This window comes from Sceloporus undulatus, chromosome 1 (assembly GCF_019175285.1).
Source record: "Sceloporus undulatus isolate JIND9_A2432 ecotype Alabama chromosome 1, SceUnd_v1.1, whole genome shotgun sequence".
In the NCBI taxonomy this organism is placed as follows: Eukaryota; Metazoa; Chordata; class Lepidosauria; order Squamata; family Phrynosomatidae; genus Sceloporus; species Sceloporus undulatus.
Genome location: NC_056522.1, coordinates 191,153,605 through 191,179,534, shown reverse-complemented (window position 1 = coordinate 191,179,534; position 25,930 = coordinate 191,153,605). Strand labels below are relative to the sequence as shown.

Here is a 25,930-nt window from a genome sequence, read left to right as displayed (position 1 = left end):
GTGGAAACAATTTAGCTAAGAAATTGAATTGTACACAGCATTCTTTTTTAATCTCATCTCTGCAGTTTAACTCTTAAATACTGTATATAGAATCTAAATTCTAGTAAACAGAAATAATTTATTACATGGAATGAAAAAAAATGTGGATACTTCCTCAGCCTGACAGTGGAATACACATGGAATGGTGTACATGAGGTGACAGCTAATTCATTTAATAAAAGTTTTAGATTAGTAAAGTAAAAAAGGGTAAAGGTAATCCCTTAACATGAATGTCTAGTCATAATCAGCTCATCTCCATTACTAAGCTAGAGTGCTCTGGTGGTCATGTGGCCAGCATAACTGCACCAAATGCTGTTACCATCCCACTGAAGTGGTACCTATCTATCTACTTGCATTTGCATGCTTTTGAACTGCTGGGCTGGCAGAAGCTGGGACTAGTGGCAAGAACTCGCCCCATCATGCACCACCTGGGCCTCGAACTGCCAACCTTCTAATCGTCCAATAGTTAGAATTGGTGTCTTAACCACTAAGCTCCTGCATCCCTTTTTTAAATTAGTACCACCATGTTTTTACAGTTTGCCTCTTTCTGCTGAAGTCAGAAAAGCTAAAATCGAATGCAAGTATTAGTTGTAATACAACTCCTACATGATGATGGTAATTTTTTTTTGTCATTATTAAACAAAGGAACTGAGTAAAAAGAAACAGGCGGCAAATAAAAGTTAGATATAACTGAGAGCTTCACAGTAGATAATGTGGGAGAAAGTTAGCCACAGTCATTGTCAGCTTTAATACACTGATTTTTATGACTGTGCAGTTATAATGTTGAATGCCTTTGAAAAGATGTTATAACCAAATATCAGTGCTGGCACACACAAACAATTAAAACTGCAAGAAGTATCAAAAGGTGAGGACCTAGAATTGTATAGTGAGACACTGGTTCTGTCTAAATAACAATATTAGAGTATTCTGAGTATTTGGAGGCAGAGCACTGTGCAATTAAAATAAATAACATGTAATACAGAAAAGCTTACACATGTGTAAGTTTCCATTATTTCAGTTTATGTCCTTTCTTAGGCACAGCCAAGGTTGGTATTCCTTTCCTCCCTCTCCAGCACCCAAAGCATCCCACTGACTTATCATACAGTCTTTGAATCCCATCCCCCCCTTCATGGTCATTCTGTGTCCCATAGCAAGCAGGCAGGATCAGAGAAGCATCTGGATGCAGCCACATAGCCAGATGCTGAGATCTGCTAGGGTTCTCCAGAGGTCTCAGCACTGCTATAATCATTTCACACCTGGCTAAGAGGATATAGATAAACACGTCTTTATCCTGTCTGCCACTCAGGAGGCACAGAATATGGCTGCGGGTGTGAGGCCTTCAGAGGCTATACAATAGGTGTCTACTGTACCGGGTAGTGATGTATGGTTCAGTTTAGTTAAGTTCCCATGCAGAATAAACTATGCTGAGCCATACAGCCCCTCATCTACCATTGCTACTTGCCAGACAGACATTTTTCAGCAATACCTGTAGTAATAAGGCTAAGAGAAAATATTTCAAAATTACACACACACACACAAAAAGTAATCAGCTACATGTCAATCTTAAATTTTTAAATGTTCTTCTAACAGGGGAAAATATCCTAAGTCTTAACTTATATTAATGTGTGTGTCTATTCAAGCTGCCTGCTAACTTATGAAAACCCCAAGATTTCTTAGGAAAGGAAGGTGGGTTTGCCAGTCTCTTCCTCTGAAGTACAACCTATAGCATCAGGTATTCATTGATGATCTCCCATCCAAGTAGTAACTAGAGCTGACTGTTCTTAGCTTCCAAGATCAGGCATGTTCTGGTGCCTTTAGGATATTTAAGCTGCTACATACATCAATGTTGTATTCAGTATAGACAAAACTTGCTTCACACTCTTCTGTTTCACTGTCTAACGGAAAGCCTCCTATTTTCAAAAGCTGCTGCTCTGAACATCATGGATATTTTTTGAAGAAGTAGAAGTAAAAGTAGTGTGTTTTTAAGCACATTATCTGCTCTAAATCAACAAGACAGGATGAATAAAAACATCTTTTTTCTTCAGCCTCCCCTAGACTGTGGAATGACCTGCTGGGAAAGATTCAACAGCTGAATGTGCTGTCTAAAGTCAAAACAGCATTAAAGACCAGTCTCTTTCAGCAGGCTTACCCAGATGATTTTTAAATTGTGAATTTTAAATGATGAATTTTAAATTTGGATTGTTTTAATATGTGCATATCTTGTCCTTTTAAAATTTATGCAATCCTTTTAAATTGATGTGTATTGTAATTGATGTGTTTTAACTAATGTGGTGTATCTGTTAATTGTTGTTGTTCCCCCACCTCAATCCATGGGGAGAGGTGAGTCAGATATAATGATAATGATTATGATTAATAATGAATAAAAATATAAAAAGAAGCTACTTAGTTTGTCTAAAGCAGTGAGAAATGTATCAGAACTAAAAAGAAATGCTTTAGGCATCAAGTACATTCAAGTCTACTGGAATGCTCTACAATGTAATGCTCCAACTGAATTTATGATCCTCAAGAATACTCACTTCAAAGCAATCCCAGAGGCCAAAGAGAGAAGTTTGAGTGTTGCAATCTCTCAATACAAACAGAAACAACTGGCCTCAGTGAAAAACACTAATCCATTTAAGATTCCTCCAGCAGCTATTCACATTCTCCATGCAACCAGATTACTTTCTAATCTCAAATCTAGTGGGGAAGGGGAGCTTCTGTCAATCAATAAATTAATTCACAAATTCTTTGATGTGGTTCATGGTAAAATATGTTTTAGACCACCTGCCTTTCACAAACAAATGCAAGTGCAGAGGCATTGGCTTTTTTTCTATTTTATTTTTCCCATGTCCTATGCCAAGAGACACATTAATATACTGTATACTTACGTTATCCTCCCAATTTGACATATAATAATCTCTTTGATACTACCTCATGAGCTTCATAGCTAAGCCAAAAATGAAGTTAGCTATGTTGGCCATAAGAAAAATCCAGAATTTATATTGTCATGATATTTTTACTAACAAACAAAATGAGAGTAGGAAATCGCACAATTTACAGTTCTCTTCTTCAGACAAGCATGACAAAGGGGGTATGACAATTGGGTTGTTTTTGAAGTCATCATGTCTCCATGATGTCTTGAGGTGGAATGGAAAAGGGGACATCTGTATATATTCCAATTAAGCTTTAGAAGGCGATGTGATCACTTAATAATAATAATAATAATATTTATTTGTATTCCGCTTTTTCACAAAGGAATCAAAGCAGATTACAACAGCATAAATAAAACATTGGAGTCATCACTAAGATTGCTGGCAGCAAAAAAGGCAAAGAAGTTTGATTCCTCATTTTTGAAAATGCATTCACTTAGTACTGTCTGCACCAAGTGAATAAGTGAAAGTTTGAATCTGTGCCTCATTTCTAAGGAAGTAATACAGCTGTTATCATTTTAGTAATATTCTTCAGAAAGTTTTTCAGAATTTCTGAATGAATTAGCTTACAAGAGATAACTGACTGAAACAGGATTTGCTAGCCTTTCCCAAAGCAGCCAATCCAACTTTGAAATATCTAAATACCAGTACTTTCTTTAAAGGTTTCACCATGAGCATACAGAATATAAACAGCATACGTGAAATAAAATTGCTCCTTGAACAAGGTGTGCTCTATACATTCAAATCATTGCTTGAATTCACCTGGATTTCATCTTCTATGTGTGATGTTTCTGGTCTAGGGGAAAGACATCAAGTGGAATAGGATAGCTTTGGTTAAGCTTCTGTCAGTTACTCCCTTTTGCACTGCCCAAATACAAATAAATTAATCACACATCTCAGAATAATAGTTTTCAGAACAGGAAGAAAGAATTATTATTTGCTGAAGAAATTTGCTGAGGAGAAAACAAGTATCCTGTACACAGTATACAAATAATTAGAGTCACTTGAAAATAAAGTCTTATACAACAAATTTGCTTCATGATAAAGAAAATTCACTACTAAAATGATCTGTGCTGAAAAATGTGTTAAGATCAAATGTAAATATAAGAGTTTAAAGTGCAGTTTAAACTGGAAATATAAGGATATCTGCATCATTAAGTCAGCTTTAGCTCTGATGATAAAAAGAAGTGAGTTGAGATTATTTAATGGACAGTGTTGAAACTAAACAAAGGTGCCTTTCATTCAATGTTCATTAGTTTCTATTTATTCATTAGTTCCTATTTACTTTGTGCAAAATAAAAATATGCAAATCACTGCTTTCCATCCATGCTGGATGGTAGAGGATGCATCTAGTTCTGCTTCATTTACTTGCACTTTTATGGTATCTACAGTAATTGCATGGTATGCTGCTATTAGCTTTAGGGTTGCTAGGTCAGCAGCATCTCATTCTCTGAAGGGTTATTCACACAATGAAAATAATCCTGGATGGATTTGTGATGTATATTTGTTGTTCATACACATCTCAAGTGCACTCAATTAAGTCGGGGGGGGTGTCAAAAATCCACTTGCCCCGGGATAATCGATATCAAGCTTTCCCTCTGAGTTTTTACATGATTCACATCGCCAGCTGTATGAACAGCAATATGAATAGACCCAAATAGACTCAGGAGAAATATCTCTAAGCCTTTAGTGGTTTTCACATCCATTCACATCAACTAATCATGAGGTCAAGAAAGTGCCGACCCTTCCCCAGCAGAACAGCCACCACTGGGGAGAAAAGGGGGAAAGAGAGAGGGAAAGGGCGAGAGAAAAAGGGATGCTGATCCCCTCGAATGGCAGCAGGAGGAGCCTGTGTCTGGCTGAGCAGTACTGGTGGGTGCGGGGACAAAGAAAGGGGTGCCCACATGTGTGAGCAGCCTAACTCACAGCGATGCAGTTCCCAGAAAGATAATATGTGAATAACAAACCCAGAATGTGTAAGTAAGGTTATTTGTATTGTTCCAGTTTTTTAAAAAAAATGATGTGTGAATGAGGCCTGAGATTTCAAGGCCAAATCTGAGGCCAGGTTGGTGGGTCCTTCTGATGCCACAGAGTGGTATTGACAGGTAGGTTGAAATTACTTCAGGATCATCTGCTTGGGGATTCAGGCCTGATAGGTATGGGCACAGAATTCTCATCAGACCCAGTGAATCAGATAAAATTACAACCCACAACCAGGAAAGAAAAACAAAGCAAAAGGCAGAGGGACTGGACAGGTGGGAAAGGGTATGCAGACGTATGCAAAAAGTATGCAAACGGTTGCAGAAATTAGAGACTCTTTCTCCAGGGTCACACCCTAAGAGAATTTACCTCTTGCACATATGACATGGGAGCAGGGGAAATCCAGGCCTAATGTTGCTGTTGCTGAGCACTGTGGGAAGCTCACCGATAGCCCACCAGGATTCTCTCCCCCAGGTTTTGTGTCAGTGCTACCCAGGCTTGTAAACAAGGAAGCTTCACAAATCACAAAACTGGTGCTCTGTTTCCTCTGGCTCCAAATGGCATGGTGAACTCAAGCACATGCACCTGGTTTTTCACAGCAAATATAAAATACCTTTGCACTGAGGCAGAGAGCTGTAGCACCATCTGGGAATGAGTGGAGATTGCTGCCAAGGTTTTAAAATGAGCCCAGCTACAAAACTTAGACTTTCTCCTTCCACAGTGCCACTTGCTCCAAGGCATGATTCCCCACCTGGAGACCCAGAGAAACACAATTCCCTGAGCCTTCAGCATCCTGGACATCAGGAGATCTGGCAACTTTACTTATAACCCATTTTCCAACTCTTAACCTAAATCAATTAAATAATATCTACTGCTCTATTCCAAATTACAAAAGCTCGACTCAGGCTTGCATCCTTCCGAGGTCGCTAAAATGAGTACCCAGACTGTTGGGGGCAAATTAGCTTACTTGCTAATTAGCTTACTTGCTGTTCACCACTATGATCTTTGGAATAGCGGTATATAAATAAAACAAATTATTATTATTATTCTATTTCCCCTGGGTAACCTTTTCAATATTTGCAGGCAAAAAATGTAAGGACTGTATCCTGTGGTACAAATTTCCCACAGTATTGTGTAACACGAATGCACATTGCCAGTTTTTCAGCAGGTGTACATATGACAAAACATTCATATGTAATCTTTATATGTGACAATTTTACATGCAGATAGATCATGCAAATTCCTGTGCAGAACTGCCTTCTGTTTAAGAATTTATAATGTATAAAATGACTCTCCTTTGAAAATTACAAGGGTGAGCAACTATACTAGCTTGAGGGACTGCACATCACCAATAGGACTGCACCTACCCCAACCTCAACCCTTAATTTTCTACTGTTAAGAAAAGGTTTTTAAGAAGGGAAATGGTTAACAAAAATCCCTCTATGCACTCTAGGGCCATAAGGGAATTTTACCATGTTTTGAAGCCTCCAGAAAATAAATAGAAGCTGGAGAAAAGGATCTCCCCCCAGTCAAACACTAAGGTGGGCTTAATTTACAAAAGCAAAAAAAAACCAAACAAGCAGAGTTATGGGCCACACTTTTCCCAGCTCCTGAACTATAACCAATTGCTCAAGAAGGTACAAGTTTTCTATGCAACATGGAACCAATTTATAAATTCTGCAAATGAAAATGTCAGTATTTTGTCTCTCTTCTCCTAACATGGTGATTTTGTGGGAAATAGTTATATCAGCTGGAGAGTTTAAACCGATAGTGCTGCGAATCACAAACTTGATACACCTCTTTGTAGTGATCTCAGATACATTGTTTGTTGGTTATGACTGTCTCTGTAAAATCCTTTAAATACTAAAAGAAGGCACAAGCTCTTCCTTGATCATTTTTGTTTATTTTTATATAAATAAGCACATCTGATTTTCTGCATTCCTTGTAGTGTTGACTCTATAGCTAAGACCCTTCATCTTTAAGAAAACTGAACACAAAACCAGAAAGCCTTTCCAAGAAGCTGTTCTGTTTTCACTTTCATTCACCCTGTCAAGCCTATCTTTAGAGATAGTGAGAATTTTATTTTAGTTAATAATTTCTAAGAATTTACAAAAAATACAATTTTTCCCAGTTCAAGATAGAAAATTATGAGCTTTTTAAAATAAGCATCTAGAAGAGAATGAAACTGACAGATTCATCCCCTCCCCAGCCCAAATTTCTAAGTGCTTAACAATTAAAGGTTTGGCTTCAGATCTCTATGATCTCAACCATGTTAGTATTGAATCATGGTTGCTATTTGCTCATCTCTTTTTTTTTTCCAGATAGGCTCCTCAACATTGACACCTATATTGCAAGTAGCCACATCACAGGCCTCTGCATGTTGGAAGTGCAGATAGCTATGAATTTTATTTCCGTTCCTTTTTGAAGAATTTATCAATTATCTTCATAGGTGAGGCAGAAATATTGTGAGATTTAAGAAACCTTAATGTGGAAAAAATACAGAAATGGGCAGACTTCCCCATCTCTCTATCTCTTTTTTCAGCTCCAAATACTTAAATGTCCTCCAATCTGCTCCACCTGTGTTCTGCCTGTGTACACTTCTATGTTCAGAGGCAATACAGAAAAGCAATATAGAAACTGCTTGTACTGAGTTGTGAGGGGGGGATCTGCTCACCCCCTGCTCACCATGATCTACCGTACTCCAGGGTTTCAAGGCAGAAGTTTTGTCTACCTACTAAAGATTTCAGCATACAGAACATGTGAACATTGCTGATTTTTACTGGCATCCTAAAGGCAGCAGTTGTGTAAGGGGGATGGTGGAAGATATGCCGTTAAAACGGCAGGTCAGCATCGAATGGATGACTGAGAGATAATAAATACTTTCAATAATAAATAATTACATATATATGTGCATTACATAAAGTTATAGTTAGCAGCAACAGCTACGATTGCTTAGTTCACTTTTCCACCATTTCATGTTATTGCCCCTTTCCACCATTTCAATCCCTTCTCTCTCCTTTTCACCTCCTAAATTTAGGAAGTGACTACTTCCTAAATAACAAAAATAACTTTTTTCATTTTGTCCTCCCCAAAAACAAATACTAAACAGACTGCCAAGAACATCAAAATCTACACTATGCAGCCCTCAGTTCCAACACTGAACTGTTAATCAATCAATTAAAAGGTGGATAATTAATTGCTTGTTTTAAATTGGTTCCTTAAATATACACATTTCTCTGACATTGTTTACCTTCATCCTTTACATCCTTTGTTACATGCCTCTAAGTTTTACTCCTGACTTATCCATGGGTCATATCAAAATCCCTAATTCTGGCCCCAAAACCTGCCCTAGACTTATACATGAGGTCAACTTATAGTCAAATATATTTATTAGATTTATTTATTTATTTTATCTCCCCAGTATATGTTTCTCCTTGCACAGGACCAGAAACAGGTCCTTTTAAAATATTGCTTCAGAACAGATTTTCTGATGTTTTCCAGAGTTATAGTTTTGATATATACTGATCTTATTCATACAGTGCACCTGTATTATATGCAGGTGTGGCTTATGTGGCTTCCAGTATACACTGGAAGCTGCACTGAAAAAAACACTGATACATCCCAGGAGTAATGCGGCATGAGTAGGCTGGCACAGTTCCATCAGGGGCTGGCCTGAAGAAAGAGGCTCCTCCCTCCCTAACTGTCATCTTTCGGCCTGTAAGGGAGAAAATAGGCTGGCCCAGTTCCATCGGGGCTAGCCTGAAAAAAGAGGCCCCTCTCTCCATAATTGTCATCCTTCAGCCTGTGGGGGACAGAATAGGATGGCCCAGCTCCATCAGGGCTAGCCTGAAGAAGAAGAGCCCTCCCTCCGGTCCATCTGCCTTGGTCCAGGCCTCAGAGGGAGAGAAGAATACTGGACCTGATTCCCTCCCCTCCTCACCATTCCCTTCTCCTTTTGTGTCGTGTCTTTTAGATTGTAAGCCTGAGGGCAGGGAACTGTCTATTATCCCCTCTGTTGTAAACCGCTCGGATTCCTAGTGATTGGGCGGTATATAAATAAAACTTATTATTATTATTATTATTATTATTATTATTATTATTATTATTATTACTTCTAATGAGACTCGAGCATACGCATTTTTCCCTTACGTGGAGGGTCCAGAATGGATCCCCCACGCAAGGGAAGGACCGACTGTATTATCAGTGCCCCCTTACAAAAAGCATTTTCAAGTTTACATTGCCTCTGCTTATTTCAAAGGCAAACTTTATAAGATCCCTATGGAACACCATCTTTGTCCCTTTAGGTTGGTCAAGCAGAGGATATTAAACATTATGTCTTACACTGTCATGTTTATAGTAACATCAGAGAAAGATTCCTGAGCCAGATAATTGTAAGATTCTCAGGGTCTGAATCAGTGATGTCACTATGATGCATGGGGAGTTCAGACTGCACCAAGTGACATCTGAGAGGAAGGTGACATCTGGTTCCGCCTTCCTCCCACTGTGGAGGGGTGCTGTGCTCACCCTATCTAGTCAAGGCATTGGGGAAGGAAGGGTGAGACCATGCACTCTGCCCCCAACCCACCTTCCCTGCAGCCTTGGCTTGTTTGCCCAAGCAAAAACATTTTTAACAGTTTCAGAGTCAATGCCACTGAGTGTTGCTATTCTCAAGACACACACATTTCTGTTTTTGTGAAGCTTTCACACCCCAAACTAGTGTATCTTTTGGCATCTTGTTTGTATAAAAGGAAAAGCTTTTCAACCCTCAAACAGAGGACTTCCCTTATAATTAGAGACACCTACCAGTCCTATAAGGGATAAGATTTCTGGCCCACAAACAGGGGACATCCTCTGTCATAAAGTATAGCTGGCAAACCTAGTCAGATGACATATTCTATTGGCTCCTCTTACATGTATGCAGGAAGCGCCAACAAATATTAAAGAATTTGGGGCTTGATTAATTCTTTAGAGAAAGAATCATATATGGTCATGCATTCCTCCCTCTCTCAAAGAGTTTTCAACATAATCCTTTTTATCTCTCCTTTTCTCTCTCATTGACCTGTGCCTGGGCAGACAGTTTCTTGCTTCTGATGGGTACAAGCAAGTCTCACAAGATCTAAACATCTCAAACAGAAATAAATTTATGTAAACTTCCTTCAGCATGAGCCACAATTTTTCCTTGTTGTAATGGGCTTACTGCCCAGGCCTGTCCTCCTGGAGCCATCCAACACGAGTACTGCCCCGAGTCCCAATTCCTCTACTTGGGCCTGGGAAGATCTTAATATGAGATTAATTTTATACAGATTTCATTTTAGAACTATTTGACTTCCTTACGGTTCTCACTGGAAATAAAGCGAAAGTACTGTATCTCTCCGAACTGTAATCTACTTTAGCTTCTGATCATTCAGCTGACTTTGTCCACATCTTATAATCAAGCTCTCGGACTGTCAACACAGACCTATTGCATTGTTATTAACTGCCTGCAAATTGACTTCAACTTATGACAAACCTATGAATGAGAGACGTCCAGGGCCCGAAACAGATAGGCCAAAAGCGCAAACCAGGGGCATGGTGTTCAAATGATGCACGCCCCCGGATTGGGCTGAGGCTGTACCACAGCCACCTAAGGCAGCCCAAACTCAGCCACAAAAGGAGCACAAAAAAGCATTCCTTGCCAGAGGTCCATTGCGGACTGTGGTGGCAGCCCACCTCAGAACCATAGCATCTGGTTGCCACAGTCCTGCGCTAAATGGGAAGCAAACAGGGCAGGAACAACTTCTGACCACTTCTTTTGCCCCATCTGCTCGACCCCCAAGTCACCCTTTCCTCAACTACGCTGCTCAGCTCTTGCAGATTCACAGCCATGACTTCTCTGATTAAATCTATCCACCTGCTACATGGTCTTCTTCTTTTCCTATTGCCCTCAACATTACCAAACATTATTGTCTTTCCTAGTGAGTCTTTTCTTCTCAAGATATTGCCAAAGTACAACAACTTCAGTTTAGTCTTCTTTGTTTCTAATGAAAGTTCAGCCCTGATATGCTCTAGGTCCCATTTAATGGTCTTTTTAGCAGTCCGCGGTATTCACAGAACTCTTCTACAGCATCACATCTCAAATGAGTTTATTTTCTTCCTGTCAGCTTTTTTCACTGTCCAGCTTTGACAGCCATACATAAAGATAGGGAATACTATGGCATGGACCATTGTAACCGTAATAGACAGTGGGATATTTTTACACTTCAGGATCTTGTCTAGTTCCTTCATTGCTGCCCTTCCAAATACAAGTCTTCTTTAGAATCCTTGACTACAGTCTCTTCTCTGATTGAGCCCAAAGCATTTTGAACTATTTCAATGTCTTCATCATCTGCTTTAAAATTATATAAATCTCCTGTGGTCATTATTTTTGTTTTCTTACAAATTATCATTTAGTGATATGTAGCATAAGTTAGTGCTTCCTCGGCACCATAGTGTGGGATGTAGGATATGAGCAGGAGATTTTTTCCCAGTGCACAGGTCCAACAATATATTTGTTCCCATTGACTACAGCTCTTTCTTTCTTTCATGGAAAATCAATGCAGACCAGCAGCCAATAATTCATTACCAGCACTAGTCCACCAACTACCACTTTTGAGTAGCACTGGCATAGGAAACAAGTTACTAATGTATTCAATGTGTGCTGAAGTATCTGTATATATACTGTATGTTCTTCCTGTTAGATCCCTGTATTCATGGGAATATGTTCCCAAATTTACCATGTATAACAGCAAATCCCATTGAAATTAATGACTTCTCTAGGCATATCTAAGTCCTCCACTGCTATTTTATGATCAGTTTACACTGGAAACATACCAGAATCATGCTGCAGGGCCCAGAAAATGCCCAGAGATAACACATCCTTTCAGATGTAGGTAAGTGAAACTGCAGATACCAGTTCTAGATACGGGGGTCGTATTGTTTACATAAAAGTGCTAGTAACATTTCTAAAGCAAACTTTTTATGAGAAATCTGCAAATTGATAAACTCTTACCACAGTTCCTGTCATTTTTAAGTGTTGTATAAAATGTTGACAACCACTACACAAGAGAACAGCTACAAAACATTACCTGAGGGAAAGGGGGAACTTCAGTCTTCAAAACAGATACTGTATCCTGGATATGAAGCTTCTAACATATGCTGTATACAAAGTACTTTAATATCCAAATTACACAGCACCTGCTTTAGGACTGGAATTATGTCTTAATTTTTGTCAACATAGATAGGACTAAAGGCCTTTCATACCATGCTAGATATTATTCCTAAATATATGTATTCAGAAAAAAGTGTCTAGTTCCTGTCTTCCATATTTATTCATAAAGAACTGTGTCCATTTCCTGTGAGTCCAGCTGATATAATTTACATTGTATGTTTTCAAATAGACAACTATATGAAAAAATCTAGATTAAAAATTATGGTGAGATTATAAATTTGTTAATATTATTCAAATGCATTCCCTTCGCATTAGAATCATTGTATTTATACAATACAAAACCGTTTATCATGTCAAAGCCGATTCAAACACTCAGAGATGTAATCATTTTGACTGTGTCATAATACAGTGTATTACGTGGTTGTTAATTGGAAAGCACCACTATACTAAAATCTTCCTAAATAAATGAGGAAAGTTTACATCATGTATATTTGCAGAGTACACAGCACCCTGTTTGCCCATCCCTTGGGATGTTTCAAACAATTCATATACACTGAAGTTTCTCTTCCACCACAATGATTATTTCTTCATAAGGAAAGAGACATATTTTAGTCATGGTATTAACCAAACTATTGCACAGATATAGTGCCAGTAACAAGCATACAGTAACAAGTGCCAGTAGTAAGCATACAGACTGAAAGATATGTTTTTCTTTGCCCTATCCATTGACTGGAGTTGTTATTACTCTGGAAGAGAAGAACCCAAACTTCTCCTCAGCGCCCAGAAAAAAAATTAGTTGAATAATTAGCAAGAATGTATTTTAGGTTCCGTTGAATATGTTTGACACTTCTATCTGCTCTTGCCTCTGAATTAAATCAAATCTTTTGCCAGTCACCTAACCAGAGAAAGAGTCACATACAAATCATACATAAATAAATTGTGAGTTGGAAAAGCAACTTATGTAATAAGAAAAGTGCACATAAATTTACACCAGCTAACATTTGACTCTGCATAGATATGCAGAAATCCTGACCCACCCAACCAGGTATTTTAGAAAGAATGTTATAGTGATAATACCAAGCAGTCTCTGGGCCATGACAGATGCAAAATATCCAAGCCAAGCAAATAAACATTTGAACTACTCGCATAGCTACTGTTTCCTAAAGATGAAAAGGTCAATTTGAATCAATCACTTTTTCCTAAATGGAGTCCCAATACATTTCCACAAGTGAAATACTCAGCTAATGCTGGTCAGTAAATGAATGTGCATACGTCCATAAAAGCCCCCTTTCTTGGGATCTCCTTCCCTTTGTGGATGCCAAGAATGATGCCTTGGTTGCTTAATTCAGAATGTTCCACATGTTAGCTCACAACATGTTGAGCAACTGTGTTAACTTTGATGGATAGTGCTGTCAAAGAGGAAGCTGGTTCACCATGACAGAAACAGTGGGATACAGTGACCTTTATATTCAATGAGAAATGTTCTTAAAATGGCATGAAGTGGTTCTTTAAAAACTCTTTCTTTTTTTTTTTTGCTTGCTTGCTTTTTTATGTTTGGTAACTGAGTGCAATGTTGCTAGGCTCTATTATTACATGTATTTTATTTCTAATCACACCCTTAAACTTCCTCTCAAAACTGACAAAGGAGAGAAGTTATTATTGCATTGCTCTGATTAAAAATCCCTTAAAATCTGCCTTATTAGTAGCCTATTTTCCAGCCTATTTACTTTGATTTTATTACACCAAAACTCATATGGAATATTTTCTAATTTCTCACCTGCTATATTAAAATACAGGTTTAAACTCTCAGTCAGTCCTCAAACACAATTGAAAACCTGCTCATAAACCAAGTCTATCTTATTTCCAAGTAAGCATGCTTAGAAATGCAACCTTAAATTAGTTTAAATGTGTAAACCATCTCCATTCATTTATCAAAGCAAACTAAGACAGCAGATTTTTCCTGAGTATAAATCATTCTACTCTGCTCCGAAGAAATTACCAAAAGGCAAGAATGTATAATTTGAAGCACTTATCCTGTGATGGGAAAGTTAGTTAGTCTTACAATATTTTATTTCTTAGTTGGTTAGATTAGTACAGTTGTCCCTCCTTTTTTGCGGGGGATCTGTTCCAGACCTCCTCGCAAAAATGGAGTTTCACTTATATTCAAGTCCCATTGGCTTTTATATAGGTCCGGGTACATGGGCACAAAGGCACAGGTGCATGGGTGCACAGGCGCGCACCTCATTCATTCTTCTTCTGTTCATCCCTCACACATAAGTATTGGATGCGAGTCTGAAAACAGAGGGAGGACTGTAGATTGTTATAAGAGTGCTTGACTTAAAAGGCCACAGATATATTTTGTATGTTATTCTTTCAAATCCATAATTAGGAAACTTAAGATTAAAAGCAAGATTCCCTATCTTCCATTCCAGTACCAAATATGTTTCCTAAGATTATGGCTTCTACACGTTGTGGCATCATCAAAAAGCAAAGAAAGAATGCTTCTTGCTGTTGTTTTTCTCATATCATTTTATGCAAATTTAATCAATAATTAAATGAACTGATTCAAGCTCAAATGACAATCAGCTAAGATTTCTTTAACTGGACAACAGCCTTTTTGCATTTTGAAGCATCATCTAACTTGCAAGGGAATGTTCAGCGTTACAAAAGACACTGATTACTCTCCAGGTAACTGCATGTATTTAATACAAAAAGCAGCCCAGTCTGTATAAAAAAAAAAAACCAAGGCTCAAAACATTAATCATACATCACAATTCATTGTATTCAGTTCAGGACTGCTAGTTAAAAGTCTGGGGTTTTTAATATATTTTTTTCAATATGAGTGGCTACTCGAAGTTGGCATTCTTACAAAAACTTAAATCTCTTCAGGTGATTTAACTTGATTTTGAACAATTTGCCACAACCACTATGGATACAATTACTTGTAAAATATCATGTATAGCACTCTGCTGGTAGCAATAGCAATAGCAAGTACATTTCTATACCACTTATCGGTGCATTTAAGCACTCCCTAAGCGGTTTGCAAAGTGTAAGCTAATTGTCCCCAACAATCTGGGTACTCATTTTAGCAACCTCCTCGGAAGGATGCAAGCCTGAGTCAGGCTGGGATTGAACTCGCAACCTTATGGTTTGTGAGTGAGAGACTGCAATACAGGTAAAACAAATGAATATCGTTACACAGTTTTATATTTATCATGAACACCTGCTAATGTAATGAGCTGTTAAAATAAACTTTTGTAGCCTGTCCTATATGCTTTGGCTAAAAGCACACACAAACAATATTCTAGGTTGCTCCTTTTGAAGGCAGATATTGTGACCCAACCTGCAAATGGATAGTTTTTTACAATGTGAAATCGGAACATGAATATATTTATTCAAAACAATGTCTTGCAATGTTCAAAGAAACTTTCTTCAAGTAAATGGGCATAGGAATACAGCTTTAATGTTTAACAATATACCTTTATCAAGGATTCATGGCTTCTTAAATTTACTACTGGCTTCCTCATTGCCTTCAAAATGTACTCAAAGTCTATGGAAGAAATTGCATGCTAGCAACCACACCATCAAAAATTTTCATGCAATACCTTGTGCCTGTGCTGCAGAGCTATGAGAATATCCAAGAGCCAGGAGTGCAGTTTCCACTAGTTGACTAAAAAGCACATCTTTGCGAACCAGAACAAACTCTGCATGTTCTTCTCGGTTATCATATTCAAGAGAAGTGTCCAGTTGTTCCACTACACAAAAGACAGGGATCATCAAGCCTGGAGAGAGAAAGATTGTTGGATACACAATTAGAGAACAAAATAATCACCTCTGGCTCAGTCTTCTAAGGGGTCTATCTAAAGGATTCTGTTTCCAGCAGATGCCAACCAGATGCCATTGGGAAGCCAGGGGGTGGGGGGAAGCAACAGCTGTCCCACACTGCATGCCCAATAATAACTAGTATGTATGTGTATGTGCCTTTGAGTTGCCTGTTGACTACATAAATTTCATAAGGTTTTCTTAAGCAAGGAATCCTCACAGGTGGTTTGGCCAGTACCCTCCTCTGAAATATAGCCTACAGCACCTGATATTCACTGGCAGTCACCCATCCAACGACCAACCAGGGCTGACTCTGCTTGTCTTCCAAGTATCCTTTAGCTGAGAAATCAAAGTCCTATTTAAACATTCAGACTCCAGAGAGAGTAAGCATACGAAAAAGGGCCATGTACTAGTCCCATCCCTTTCTGAATGCATTTTCATTGCCCTCTTCACAGTGATCTTCTGAAGAGAACATTTATATTCCAGTATTCCAAGTTGACAGAGAGCCTTAATTGATAAAGGAGACTCTTTTTCAGAAAGCTGCCCTCCAAACATAGAGTCTGGCAGGAAAATGTGAGGAGATGAAGCTAGCCCATTCCCTCTCCTCAGACGTTTACCTTATTAGAATTCTGAACATCCAAACCAAGTCTTCATCCTCAATACATCTGTCTAACTTTTTTCAAAGATGGCTAAGATACTGGCCACAGGTTGCTGTTGTTGTTGTTGTTTTAATTAAAATATTTCTATTCTGCCTGTCATTCAAGAACTCCCAAGACAGGAAACAACATTTTTGAACAAACATGGGAGTTTCCAAGGTGAGGAGGTACCACAAGAGATAATGTCATAATTTGTATTGCACCTCAATATGGCAGGGAACTCTATGCAGTCCCTCCAAAGAGGATTTGGTTAGTCACACAATCACAACTAGGAGTAGGTGATCTTTCAAGGAACCAGGGCTCAGGATCATACCACAAAATAGCTGTATGTTTTTAAAGAATACTTGTTTATCTCTCTTCTACCGAAAGCACTTCTACAGGAATCATTAAGGATTAATAAACAGATTGCGAAATTGGCTTTCAAAGGCAGTTATAGCATTGTGAGTCATTTAAGATAAATCAAACACATTACAATCAATACTGGTTAACCCTAGCCACCAACTTGCTGGGACCAACTCACCATAAATCAAGTATATTATTCATTTATTTATATTGCATTTAATTGTGTAAAGTGCTTTCTAAGCCTGTGGCATTTACTCTCAGAAGACTCCAGTTAAACACATCACTAATTCTATTTTACAGATACAGACTTCAGAGTAGAAAATATAACAGGTTATGTTAAACTCTGTGCTTTTTCTCTTTAGATATAACTTGAATCCACCACCCTCCCACCCCAAAGTCTTAGAGCATGTGTCAGCATTAATAGCCAAAATGTGCCAGCAACAACTCCCAACACTGATGCCAGTCCTACCCATCTGGAAACAGCAGCAAATAGCCACTGTTAGCTTTCCATATGCTCCCACTATAACATTTCTCCAAGCCATTACAGGAAATTAACATTCTTACCTATCAGTGCTGCAACAAGGCACACCCCCTCCCAGGAGCCTACCCACCTCAGAGGAGAACCATCCATGCTCACTTTACCACGAGAACCCTTAAACTTGAAGCCAGCCATCCCTGACTGATTGCTGCATCCCAGAGAATTCAGAATATTCAGTTTACAGTCCTTCCCAACATCTCTCTGAGGACAGCTCCATCACATTTACACTCCTACTCATCTCCCTGGATTGGTGGGCTTCAGGATTGGCAACAGGAGTTTTTTGTTCATGGCAGCCAGCTCACCTACAGCTCAGAAAGCAGGAACCTTGAAAATTGTTTTCACCATACTGAGTGCAAAGCAGAGATAATGAAGAAGACAAACACAGAACAAGGAGGAAAGGGGAGGGGTAAAAATGAAAGTAAATAGTGGGCAAGAACACTCTTATGGTGAGAAGGCTAAATAACAGAGAAAGGGACAGAGAGAGCAGTGAGTACAATTATGGTTGTAGTAAGAAAATAAATGTTAACTGGCTAAACTCAGATGGGAGCAAAGTAGCTTGCTCCCACCCTTAAACCATGTTAATTGCGTGACCAAGTGCCTGAAGATTATCACACCCCTGTGCACTTATCCCATCCTTCTGTCATCCATAAAAAGTAATGGAGCCATCATTTGGTATTAACAGGAACTCCTGTTAATACCAAATGATGGCTCCATTACTCTTTACGGACAACAGAAGGATGGGATAAGTGTGTGGGGGTATGATAGCCTTCAGGGCCCTGATCACGTGATTAGCATGGTTTAAGGATGAGAGCAAGCCACTTGTTTGCTCCCATCTGATAATCCGGGGGCCTGATTGTGCAATTAGCATGGTTTAAGGACAGGAGCAAGCCATCTGTTTGCTCCCGTCTGATAATCTCCATTGTAAATTACAGATAAAACTGAATGTAAAAGTGGCCCTCAGAATAATTTGTATAGTGTCTCAGCAAAAATATATCTTTGGGTGAATCTGCCTTGGTCACTTAAGGGTGAAACAGATTACCCCGAAGGGGTGTCTTGAAGCCACCTCTGAGAAATCTGGATTGGGGCTGCAGCAACCGCACGCCATGGCCTAAATCCACCTTTTTTGCCTTTTTGTGCCAGCGAAAAGTTGGCTTTTCCACCCTGCCGCAGACAGAAGCTGGCTTTCAGGTGCTTTGGCAGTGTGAAGTGTGTAAATGTCATGCTGTCAGAGCGCCCGGAAGCCAGCCCACATATAGGCAGCTAGGCAGAATGAAGCTGGCTTCCAGGCAGCACAAAGGAGCAGTCTGTTTTGCCCTCTTAATCTGGAGCCAGTCCAGAGCATTAAGCCTGGACTGGACCCAGAACAACCACGATGGTAGCCACACACACCAGGCTACATCGGCTGCAATGATGCATCATTGTGCACATGGGCCAACATCAGCCCTGCTGACCCAACCCTCTCTGTGCTGTTGCCACCACTCTGTGTAAAGCCTACCCAGTGCACCACTGCTTCTGCTGGGGTTAGAACAGGTAATAATAATAATAATAATAATAATAGGATTTTTTTATATACCGCCCAATCACTGGGAATCCGAGCGGTTTACAGCAGAGGGGATAATAGACGGTTCCCTGCCCGCAGGCTTACAATCTAAAATTAGAATCCATCCATCTAGCATATGGCCTTCCTCTCTCTCTGCTTCCCTCTACCTTTCCTAGCATTATTGTTTTTTCCAGAGTCATGCTATTTGTCCAGAAGATTTGTCTCAAGCGGTCTGGAACCTTTATGCTCTACCCCAAAGGATCAGCATGTAAACCACTCAGCTGCCTGCTGCAAAGAATATGCATAACATTTTGCAAATAAAATCATTTGGACCTGCTCTAACTGGGATACCATAGTCAATACTGAACCAATGGATATAAACCTGGCTCCTGCTTCTCCATCATTACTGGATATGTTTCAGTTTATGCATCCTAAGGATGTGGACAGGATCCTTGAAGATGTCATGCTCACCACATGCATACTGGACCTGTGCTCTTTCTGGCTCTTAAAAACAGACAAAAGAGGACTGGCCAAATGGGTAAGTCACTTACCGTAAGTGGAGCAGTACATACCCTGTAGCCCCTGTAATCATTAAGGAAGGGGTAGACCAACCCCCCTTCTTGTTGCTTACATGTCCGGATGCCTGTTTCTGTCCTCAGGAGAAGTGGGGGCATGCTCAGCAAGATTTATACAGAGCTCATGTCCATGAGGAAGCAGAAGCAGTGACTCCAAAAACAGGCCATCCCTGCGCTGCACAACATGGGGAAGGGTGGTGATGTGGCTCTTGACATGTAGACAATAGATAAGGCTGAATTGGATGGAATCCAGCTGTCCACACACCAAAAAAAAACAACCATAGTCACTCCAGGGTTTCTGGGAAACACCAAGTTTTTGCCTGACTTTGCTTAGTTTGGGCAAAGTCAGGTTAGAGGCAGAAACCATACACCATCAGGACTGCCAGGTATGGTTTTGGAGTGAGTTTTTCCTTCAGCGCAGACAAGTCCTTTATCTTACTATCAATCTGCTATGTCTTGAATTTTCTGCTACGTTTTGAATTTAACTTTAATATATCTCAAAATGAGCTTGGAAATTAATCTTTGGGCTATAACTCCCCAAATTACCCAGATGGGAATTTCTGGGACATGTAGTGCCCAAAATTAACTCCTTCAAGCTCTAACCTCAAAGTAGTGTTCTGTTTGCATTCAAACAAATTTCTGCATTTTGGTTACCTTTCCTCAAGGGAAACCTGCACAGTGAACAAATTAAATTTTTTTGAGTTTAGTAAAGTTGCTCAGACCAAGAAAAAATGCATGATGGCAAAAGAATGCTTCAGAAAAATGACAGCTCAGTTTATGAATGACACATCTGTTCCATGAGTATTTCCAAAACGAGAAGAGCATCCAAGGAAATCAAACTGGAATTAATTTTGAAAACAGAAGTAACTTCTCAAAATGCTTTTGATTGTATCCATGTCTTAGATGTGAAATAAAACTTTAAATTTGCCCCTTGTCTTCCTGCATCCTAATGGAATGTTGATGAGATGTCTGAATGTTTTAGGATCACTGAACATTGCGGGGGTAGGGTGTGGTTTGCTTAACAAAAAACAGGCTCCTTACACGTCTTCCATAACCTAGTTCCTTGCTGTATTATGTACTGCAAGAAGGTGCAAGTATATGTGTGTCTATGAACGAGGAGCATGGATGGCCTTGCCCCCTAGTTCTAACTCCACTCACTTGTTCACAGAGTGTACTAATATACGACCCACAGAAGGTTCCCTTGAGCCACTGGAACATTCCTTTCATGCCTCCAGCATATCCATGTTTCTTGGAGGATGCTCCTGTACTAACCTGGGAGCATAGAGAGCCCTATGCCCTGTGCAAAACATCTATACCAAGAGAACTCAAGGAAGAACACAGAGATCCTCAGGGAAAACAGCCCTAAATTTCCCCCTCAATATGGGGATAGGCCCTTCCCTATATCAAAGAGACACAAAACAGCAACACCAAATAGCCGCCTAAATCTAAGGAACTTGAGTGCCTAGAGATACAGGTCACTGGACAACGAAATACTCATAAAATACTTATGAGACATTTTAGTACAGTGCACCCGTATCATACACAAGCATGCTATATGCGGCTTTCATCTTACACTGAAAGCCACGCAACGGAACAAACAATGGTGTGTGTGCCCACATGCACCACGTGCACGAGCCCATTGTTTTCAATGGGGCTCAAGCATACACAGTATTTGCCTTACGCGGGGAGTCCCAGAACAGATCCCCCACATAAGGCAAGGACGCACTCTATTGGTTAACATACTGCTTAAAACTTGGGAGATTATCGCACATAAAATCCGCACTGGGTTACATGTAGGTTGTAATCCTCTCAGCAATGGATGTTATCACACTGTCCCATGCCCAGGCAGTAGACAGCCCATATCCAACCCAGGCTTCTCGAACACCTTTTCAAGAACGGGATAGAATAGAAGCATAGAATAGAAGAGACCACAAGGGCCATCCAGTCCAACCCCCTGCCATGCTCAAAATAGTGAGTGCAGCAAAGTGTTGTTATTATTATTAGTAGTAGTAGTAGTAGTAGTATTATGCTTTATTTATAAAGCGCTGTAAATTTACACAGCGCTGTACATACAATCTTTTTAATTGGATGGTTCCCTGCCCTCAGGCTTACAATCTAAAAAGACACGACACAAAGGGAGTGGTGGTGGGGAAGGGGCCTCTCTAGGAGGATAATGAGTGGAAGGCTTATTTACTATTTTGATTTGAGAACCTCTCAGTAAACCTCCTTTGTTTTGCCATCTCATTCTGTTGTGTTTTCATTCCCTCACCTGAATCCCTTGCTGATGGCAAGCTGTATGATTTTGCTAATACAATGTGTTGATTATTAAATTACTCACAATAAAATCTGTTTTAAAGTAAATATGATGTTTGTGCTGTAATAAATTGCTGCATAACATATTTCCACCAAACAAGGGTTTAAGTCAGGGGTAGGCAACCGTTTTGAGCCGGGGGCCGGGTTGCTGTCCCTCAGACAACTGGGGCCAAAAAATAAATAATTAAATATTTTTTAAAAAAATAAAAATTAAATAAATAAATAAACTGGGACAAATGTAGGACAACATTTGAAAAAGATATGGAATTCCAAACATTAAATGGATATTAACTCAATTTCTTCAGACTGATTCCGAATACACACACACTATCTGATTACATTTGGCAAAGTATTAGCTATTAGAAACAACTGGTCTTGATCCTTGTAACAAAATTAATGGTATTCTAACAGCAAAATACTGGCAACCCCCATGAGATAAATGTTTTATTATAAAAAAAATCACAGCAGATTTGACACCTTTTTTCCACATGAAGCCAGACCAAAACCTGCTACCTACACATTGGTTTGGAATGAACAAATAATAATAATAAATAAATAAATAAATTATTTCTATCCCGCCTTCTGCCAAGTAATCAAAGCGGCATACAGCAAGTTAAAATACAAGTTAAAATACAAACATATATACACAGTACCCTCCCTTAAAACAAGATTAAATAGTATAAGATTAAAAACCAATTAAAAAAAATCATCATGGGCAGAGTCATGGGAAGTCTTGTCCGTGGCCGAGTATTTTATTCCGGGAAGCCCTACCGGAAGAGATCCGTCTTAATGGCTTTTTTAAAGCTCTCTAGATTATTAATGTGATGGATCTCGTCCCGCAGGCTATTCCATAAATTGGGAGCGGTTGCAGAAAATGTCCTCTGGGAGGTTGCCGTCAGCCTGGTCTTTAAGGGTTGTTGTAAATTCCTCCCAGAGGAGCTGAGGGTATGGGGCGGATTGTATAGAAGCAGGCGATCCCTTAGATAGGTTGTAAGCTAATAACCAACACCTTGTACTGTGCCCGGAAACTGATAGGCAGCCAGTGGAGTGACTTCAGTATTGGTGTTATATGGTCACTCCTTGCTGTTCCTGTGACCAACCTGGCTGCCATATTCTGTACCAACTGGAGTTTCCAGACTAGGCACAAGGGTAGCCCCATGTAGAGTGCATTGCAAAAATCAAGTCTTGAGGTTACCAGCGCATGTACTACAGTTTCGAGGTCACCCTGTTCCAGGAAAGGGCGCAGCTGGCGTATCAGCCAAAGCTGATAACAGGCGCTCTTGATCGTCACATTCACCTGATTCCTCATCTGAAGCGATGGGTCAAGAAGCACTCCCAGACTGCGAACACAGTCCTTCGAGGGGAGCGTGAGCCCCTCTAGGACTCGAGGTTGCAGCCCAATACCTAGTTTGGGGGCCCCTACCGTAAGTACCTCTGTTTTATCTGGATTCAGCTTGAGCTTGTTTTCCCTCATCCAATCCATTACTGCCTGAAGACACTGGTTGAGGGGAGAGATGCCATCTGTCGTTGTCGCTGATGACCAGGACATAGAGAAATATATTTGGGTGTCATTGGCATACTGATAATACCCAGCCCCATATCCACGGATGATTTCTCCCAGCGGCTTCATACAGATGTTGAATAGCATCGGGGACAGGATGGCGCCTTGAGGAACACCGCAATTAAGCTCTGTTTTTGAAGAGTGACTGTCCCCAAGCATCACCCTCTCAAACCTGCCTGAGAGGAGGGAGCGGAACCACTGTAACGCAGTGCCTCCAATTCCTAACTCTCTCAGGCATTCCAGGAGGATATTGTGGTCTACTGTATCGAATGCCGTTGAGAGGTCTAGCAGCACCAACAGGGTCACGATCCCTCTGTCGATGGCTAGACGAAGGTCATCAGTTAAAGCGACCATGGCAGTCTCCACCCCATACCCGGTCCTGAAGCCCGTGTGAAATGGATCAAGAAAATCGGTTTCATCCAAGACCGCTTGGAGCTGAAGAGCAACTGCCCTCTCGATCACCTTGCTCAAAAATGGCAGATGGGAAACAAGCCTATAATTTTTCATGTCCAGGGGGTCCAGGGAGGATTTTTTCAAGAGCGGTCTAACTATCGCTTCTTTCAAAGAGGATGGTATATGACCCTCCCCAAGGGAAGCATTGATGATATGTCCTGAGAAGTGCCATCAATGCCTCAACCCCCTGGACGGCCAGCCATGATGGGCAGGGATCAAGAGGGCATGTTGTCTTTTTTACCTTTCCAAGGATCTTGTCCACATCATCAGTACTCACTAGCTCAAACTGATCCAGTTTAATCTTATAAACAGGTTTACTGGACACCTCATTAGTCGATTTTGCTTCAACGTTGGTGTCCAAATGGGCTCTTATCTGAGAGATTTTGTCTATAAAGTAGTTGTTGAAAGTGTCGCAGCAAGCCATTGTTGGGTTAAGCAGAGGGTTCTGGGTAGATGGCATCATCGTCAGTTCCCTCGCCACCCTAAACAGCTCTAATGGCCGAGACTTTGCAGACGCAATACGAGCAGACGAGGAGGATCTCTTCGCTGCTTTAATTGCCTCTCCATAAGAAAAAAGGAATTTCCTATGGTGAGTTCTGTCAGATAAATGTCCAGATTTCCACCAATCACACTCTAGTCTTTGTCCCACCCGCTTCATACCCGTCGTTGTCCCACCCACTTAATACCCACTTCATACAATTGTTTTCATACATGTCAGTATGAAACTGCATAAAGAACACTGTTGTGGGTTTGGTTTTTTGTTTGTTTGTTGTTGTTTTTTAAAGTGACTAAACATTTCTTCTCCCTACCTTGCCTATTGCACACTGAACTATGGAAAGTTTGCCTAAATCACTTTATGAGTCATTTGTTCACGTTCCTGATATTAAAGAGAAAAGTAAAAACCAAAGCAACTTGGACTCCAAATATTCTGTTTAGCTGAAAAAATTATTATTTTGTAGTATAGGACTGCACTATCTTCGTACCCATAAGCAGCTTACCTGAATTAGATCTCTTCAGATTCAGCAAGCATTTTCCCATTCTAAGTGGATGGCGAATTTACAGTGACTCATGCTGGAGCCTAAATGTATGTGTTTTTTACACGGGGCCTTTGACCAAAACAAAATACTTCACATACACGACTACATATTGTTATTGTTGAGTGCCTTCCATTTTTGACTTATGGCAACGTTAAGAAAACTTATCGGGGATTTTCTCGAGATAATTTGCTTTCCCTTGCCTTCCTCTGAGACTGAGAGGTCCAAGATCGCCAGTGGTTTCCAAGACCCAGCAGGGAGACACTTGGTCGCCTGGTGTTCCAGCCCAACACACTGGTTTGGATGTTGTTGTAGACTACATAATTGATTCTTAAATCAGAAGGCCTTTGGGGATGGATGCAGGGGCAGACAAGACCCTGATCCAGATGAGCCTCTTTCCTTTGCATCAGCACAGCCTGGGTAAGGTTCAGTACCCCATACCCAAAGATGGTTATTGATCTGTGTTGGATTTTCAAGAAAACCTGAATCCACACTGTTTCCTCCTCTTGAGCCAATTTGGAAAGAGGGAATTTAGAAGACACTGTTAATCTAGTGCTGGTAGCTATATTGGTCTTAAGAAGAGATCCTGTATAGGGTCTGCATTATGTCTCTTCTAACACCACATTTGATTGTAGCATAACCCAAAAACTCCCAAGTGTACTAAGCAGATGGCCTCTTTGGTCTACTATTTTGCCATGCCAAGTTTGACAGCAAGGGGGCGGATCCTTGAGCCTTGACCTTGCCCATAGAAGGAAAATATGGAAACAGAAAATGCATTGAATAGGGAATGGGTCACTTTCTTCCACACACCCAGTTCCTGCCGCACAGAGCTCTACAAAGGTTGATGTGTCATCTGTCAGAAGAGGGTAACATATTGGTTCCCAAGGGAATTGCAACGGGAGTAGGACCATGTGGCTGGTCTGGTGGGGCAAAGAGATTAAGCTATCCCTCTAGGACAGTC

General features: G+C 40.1%; 1 protein-coding gene across 2 annotated transcripts in view; it reads right to left on the bottom strand.

The window, feature by feature from the left end:
• The window catches only part of SATB2 (SATB homeobox 2), a 190,404-nt gene that overhangs the window by 137,072 nt on the left and 27,402 nt on the right, over nt 1–25,930 (bottom strand). For both annotated transcript variants that reach the window (XM_042480085.1, XM_042480093.1), the window contains exon 2: nt 15,741–15,917. In XM_042480085.1, coding sequence (XP_042336019.1) covers nt 15,741–15,912 — 172 coding nt within the window. In that variant the 5' untranslated portion in view covers nt 15,913–15,917. The remainder of the gene's footprint in view (nt 1–15,740; nt 15,918–25,930) is intronic.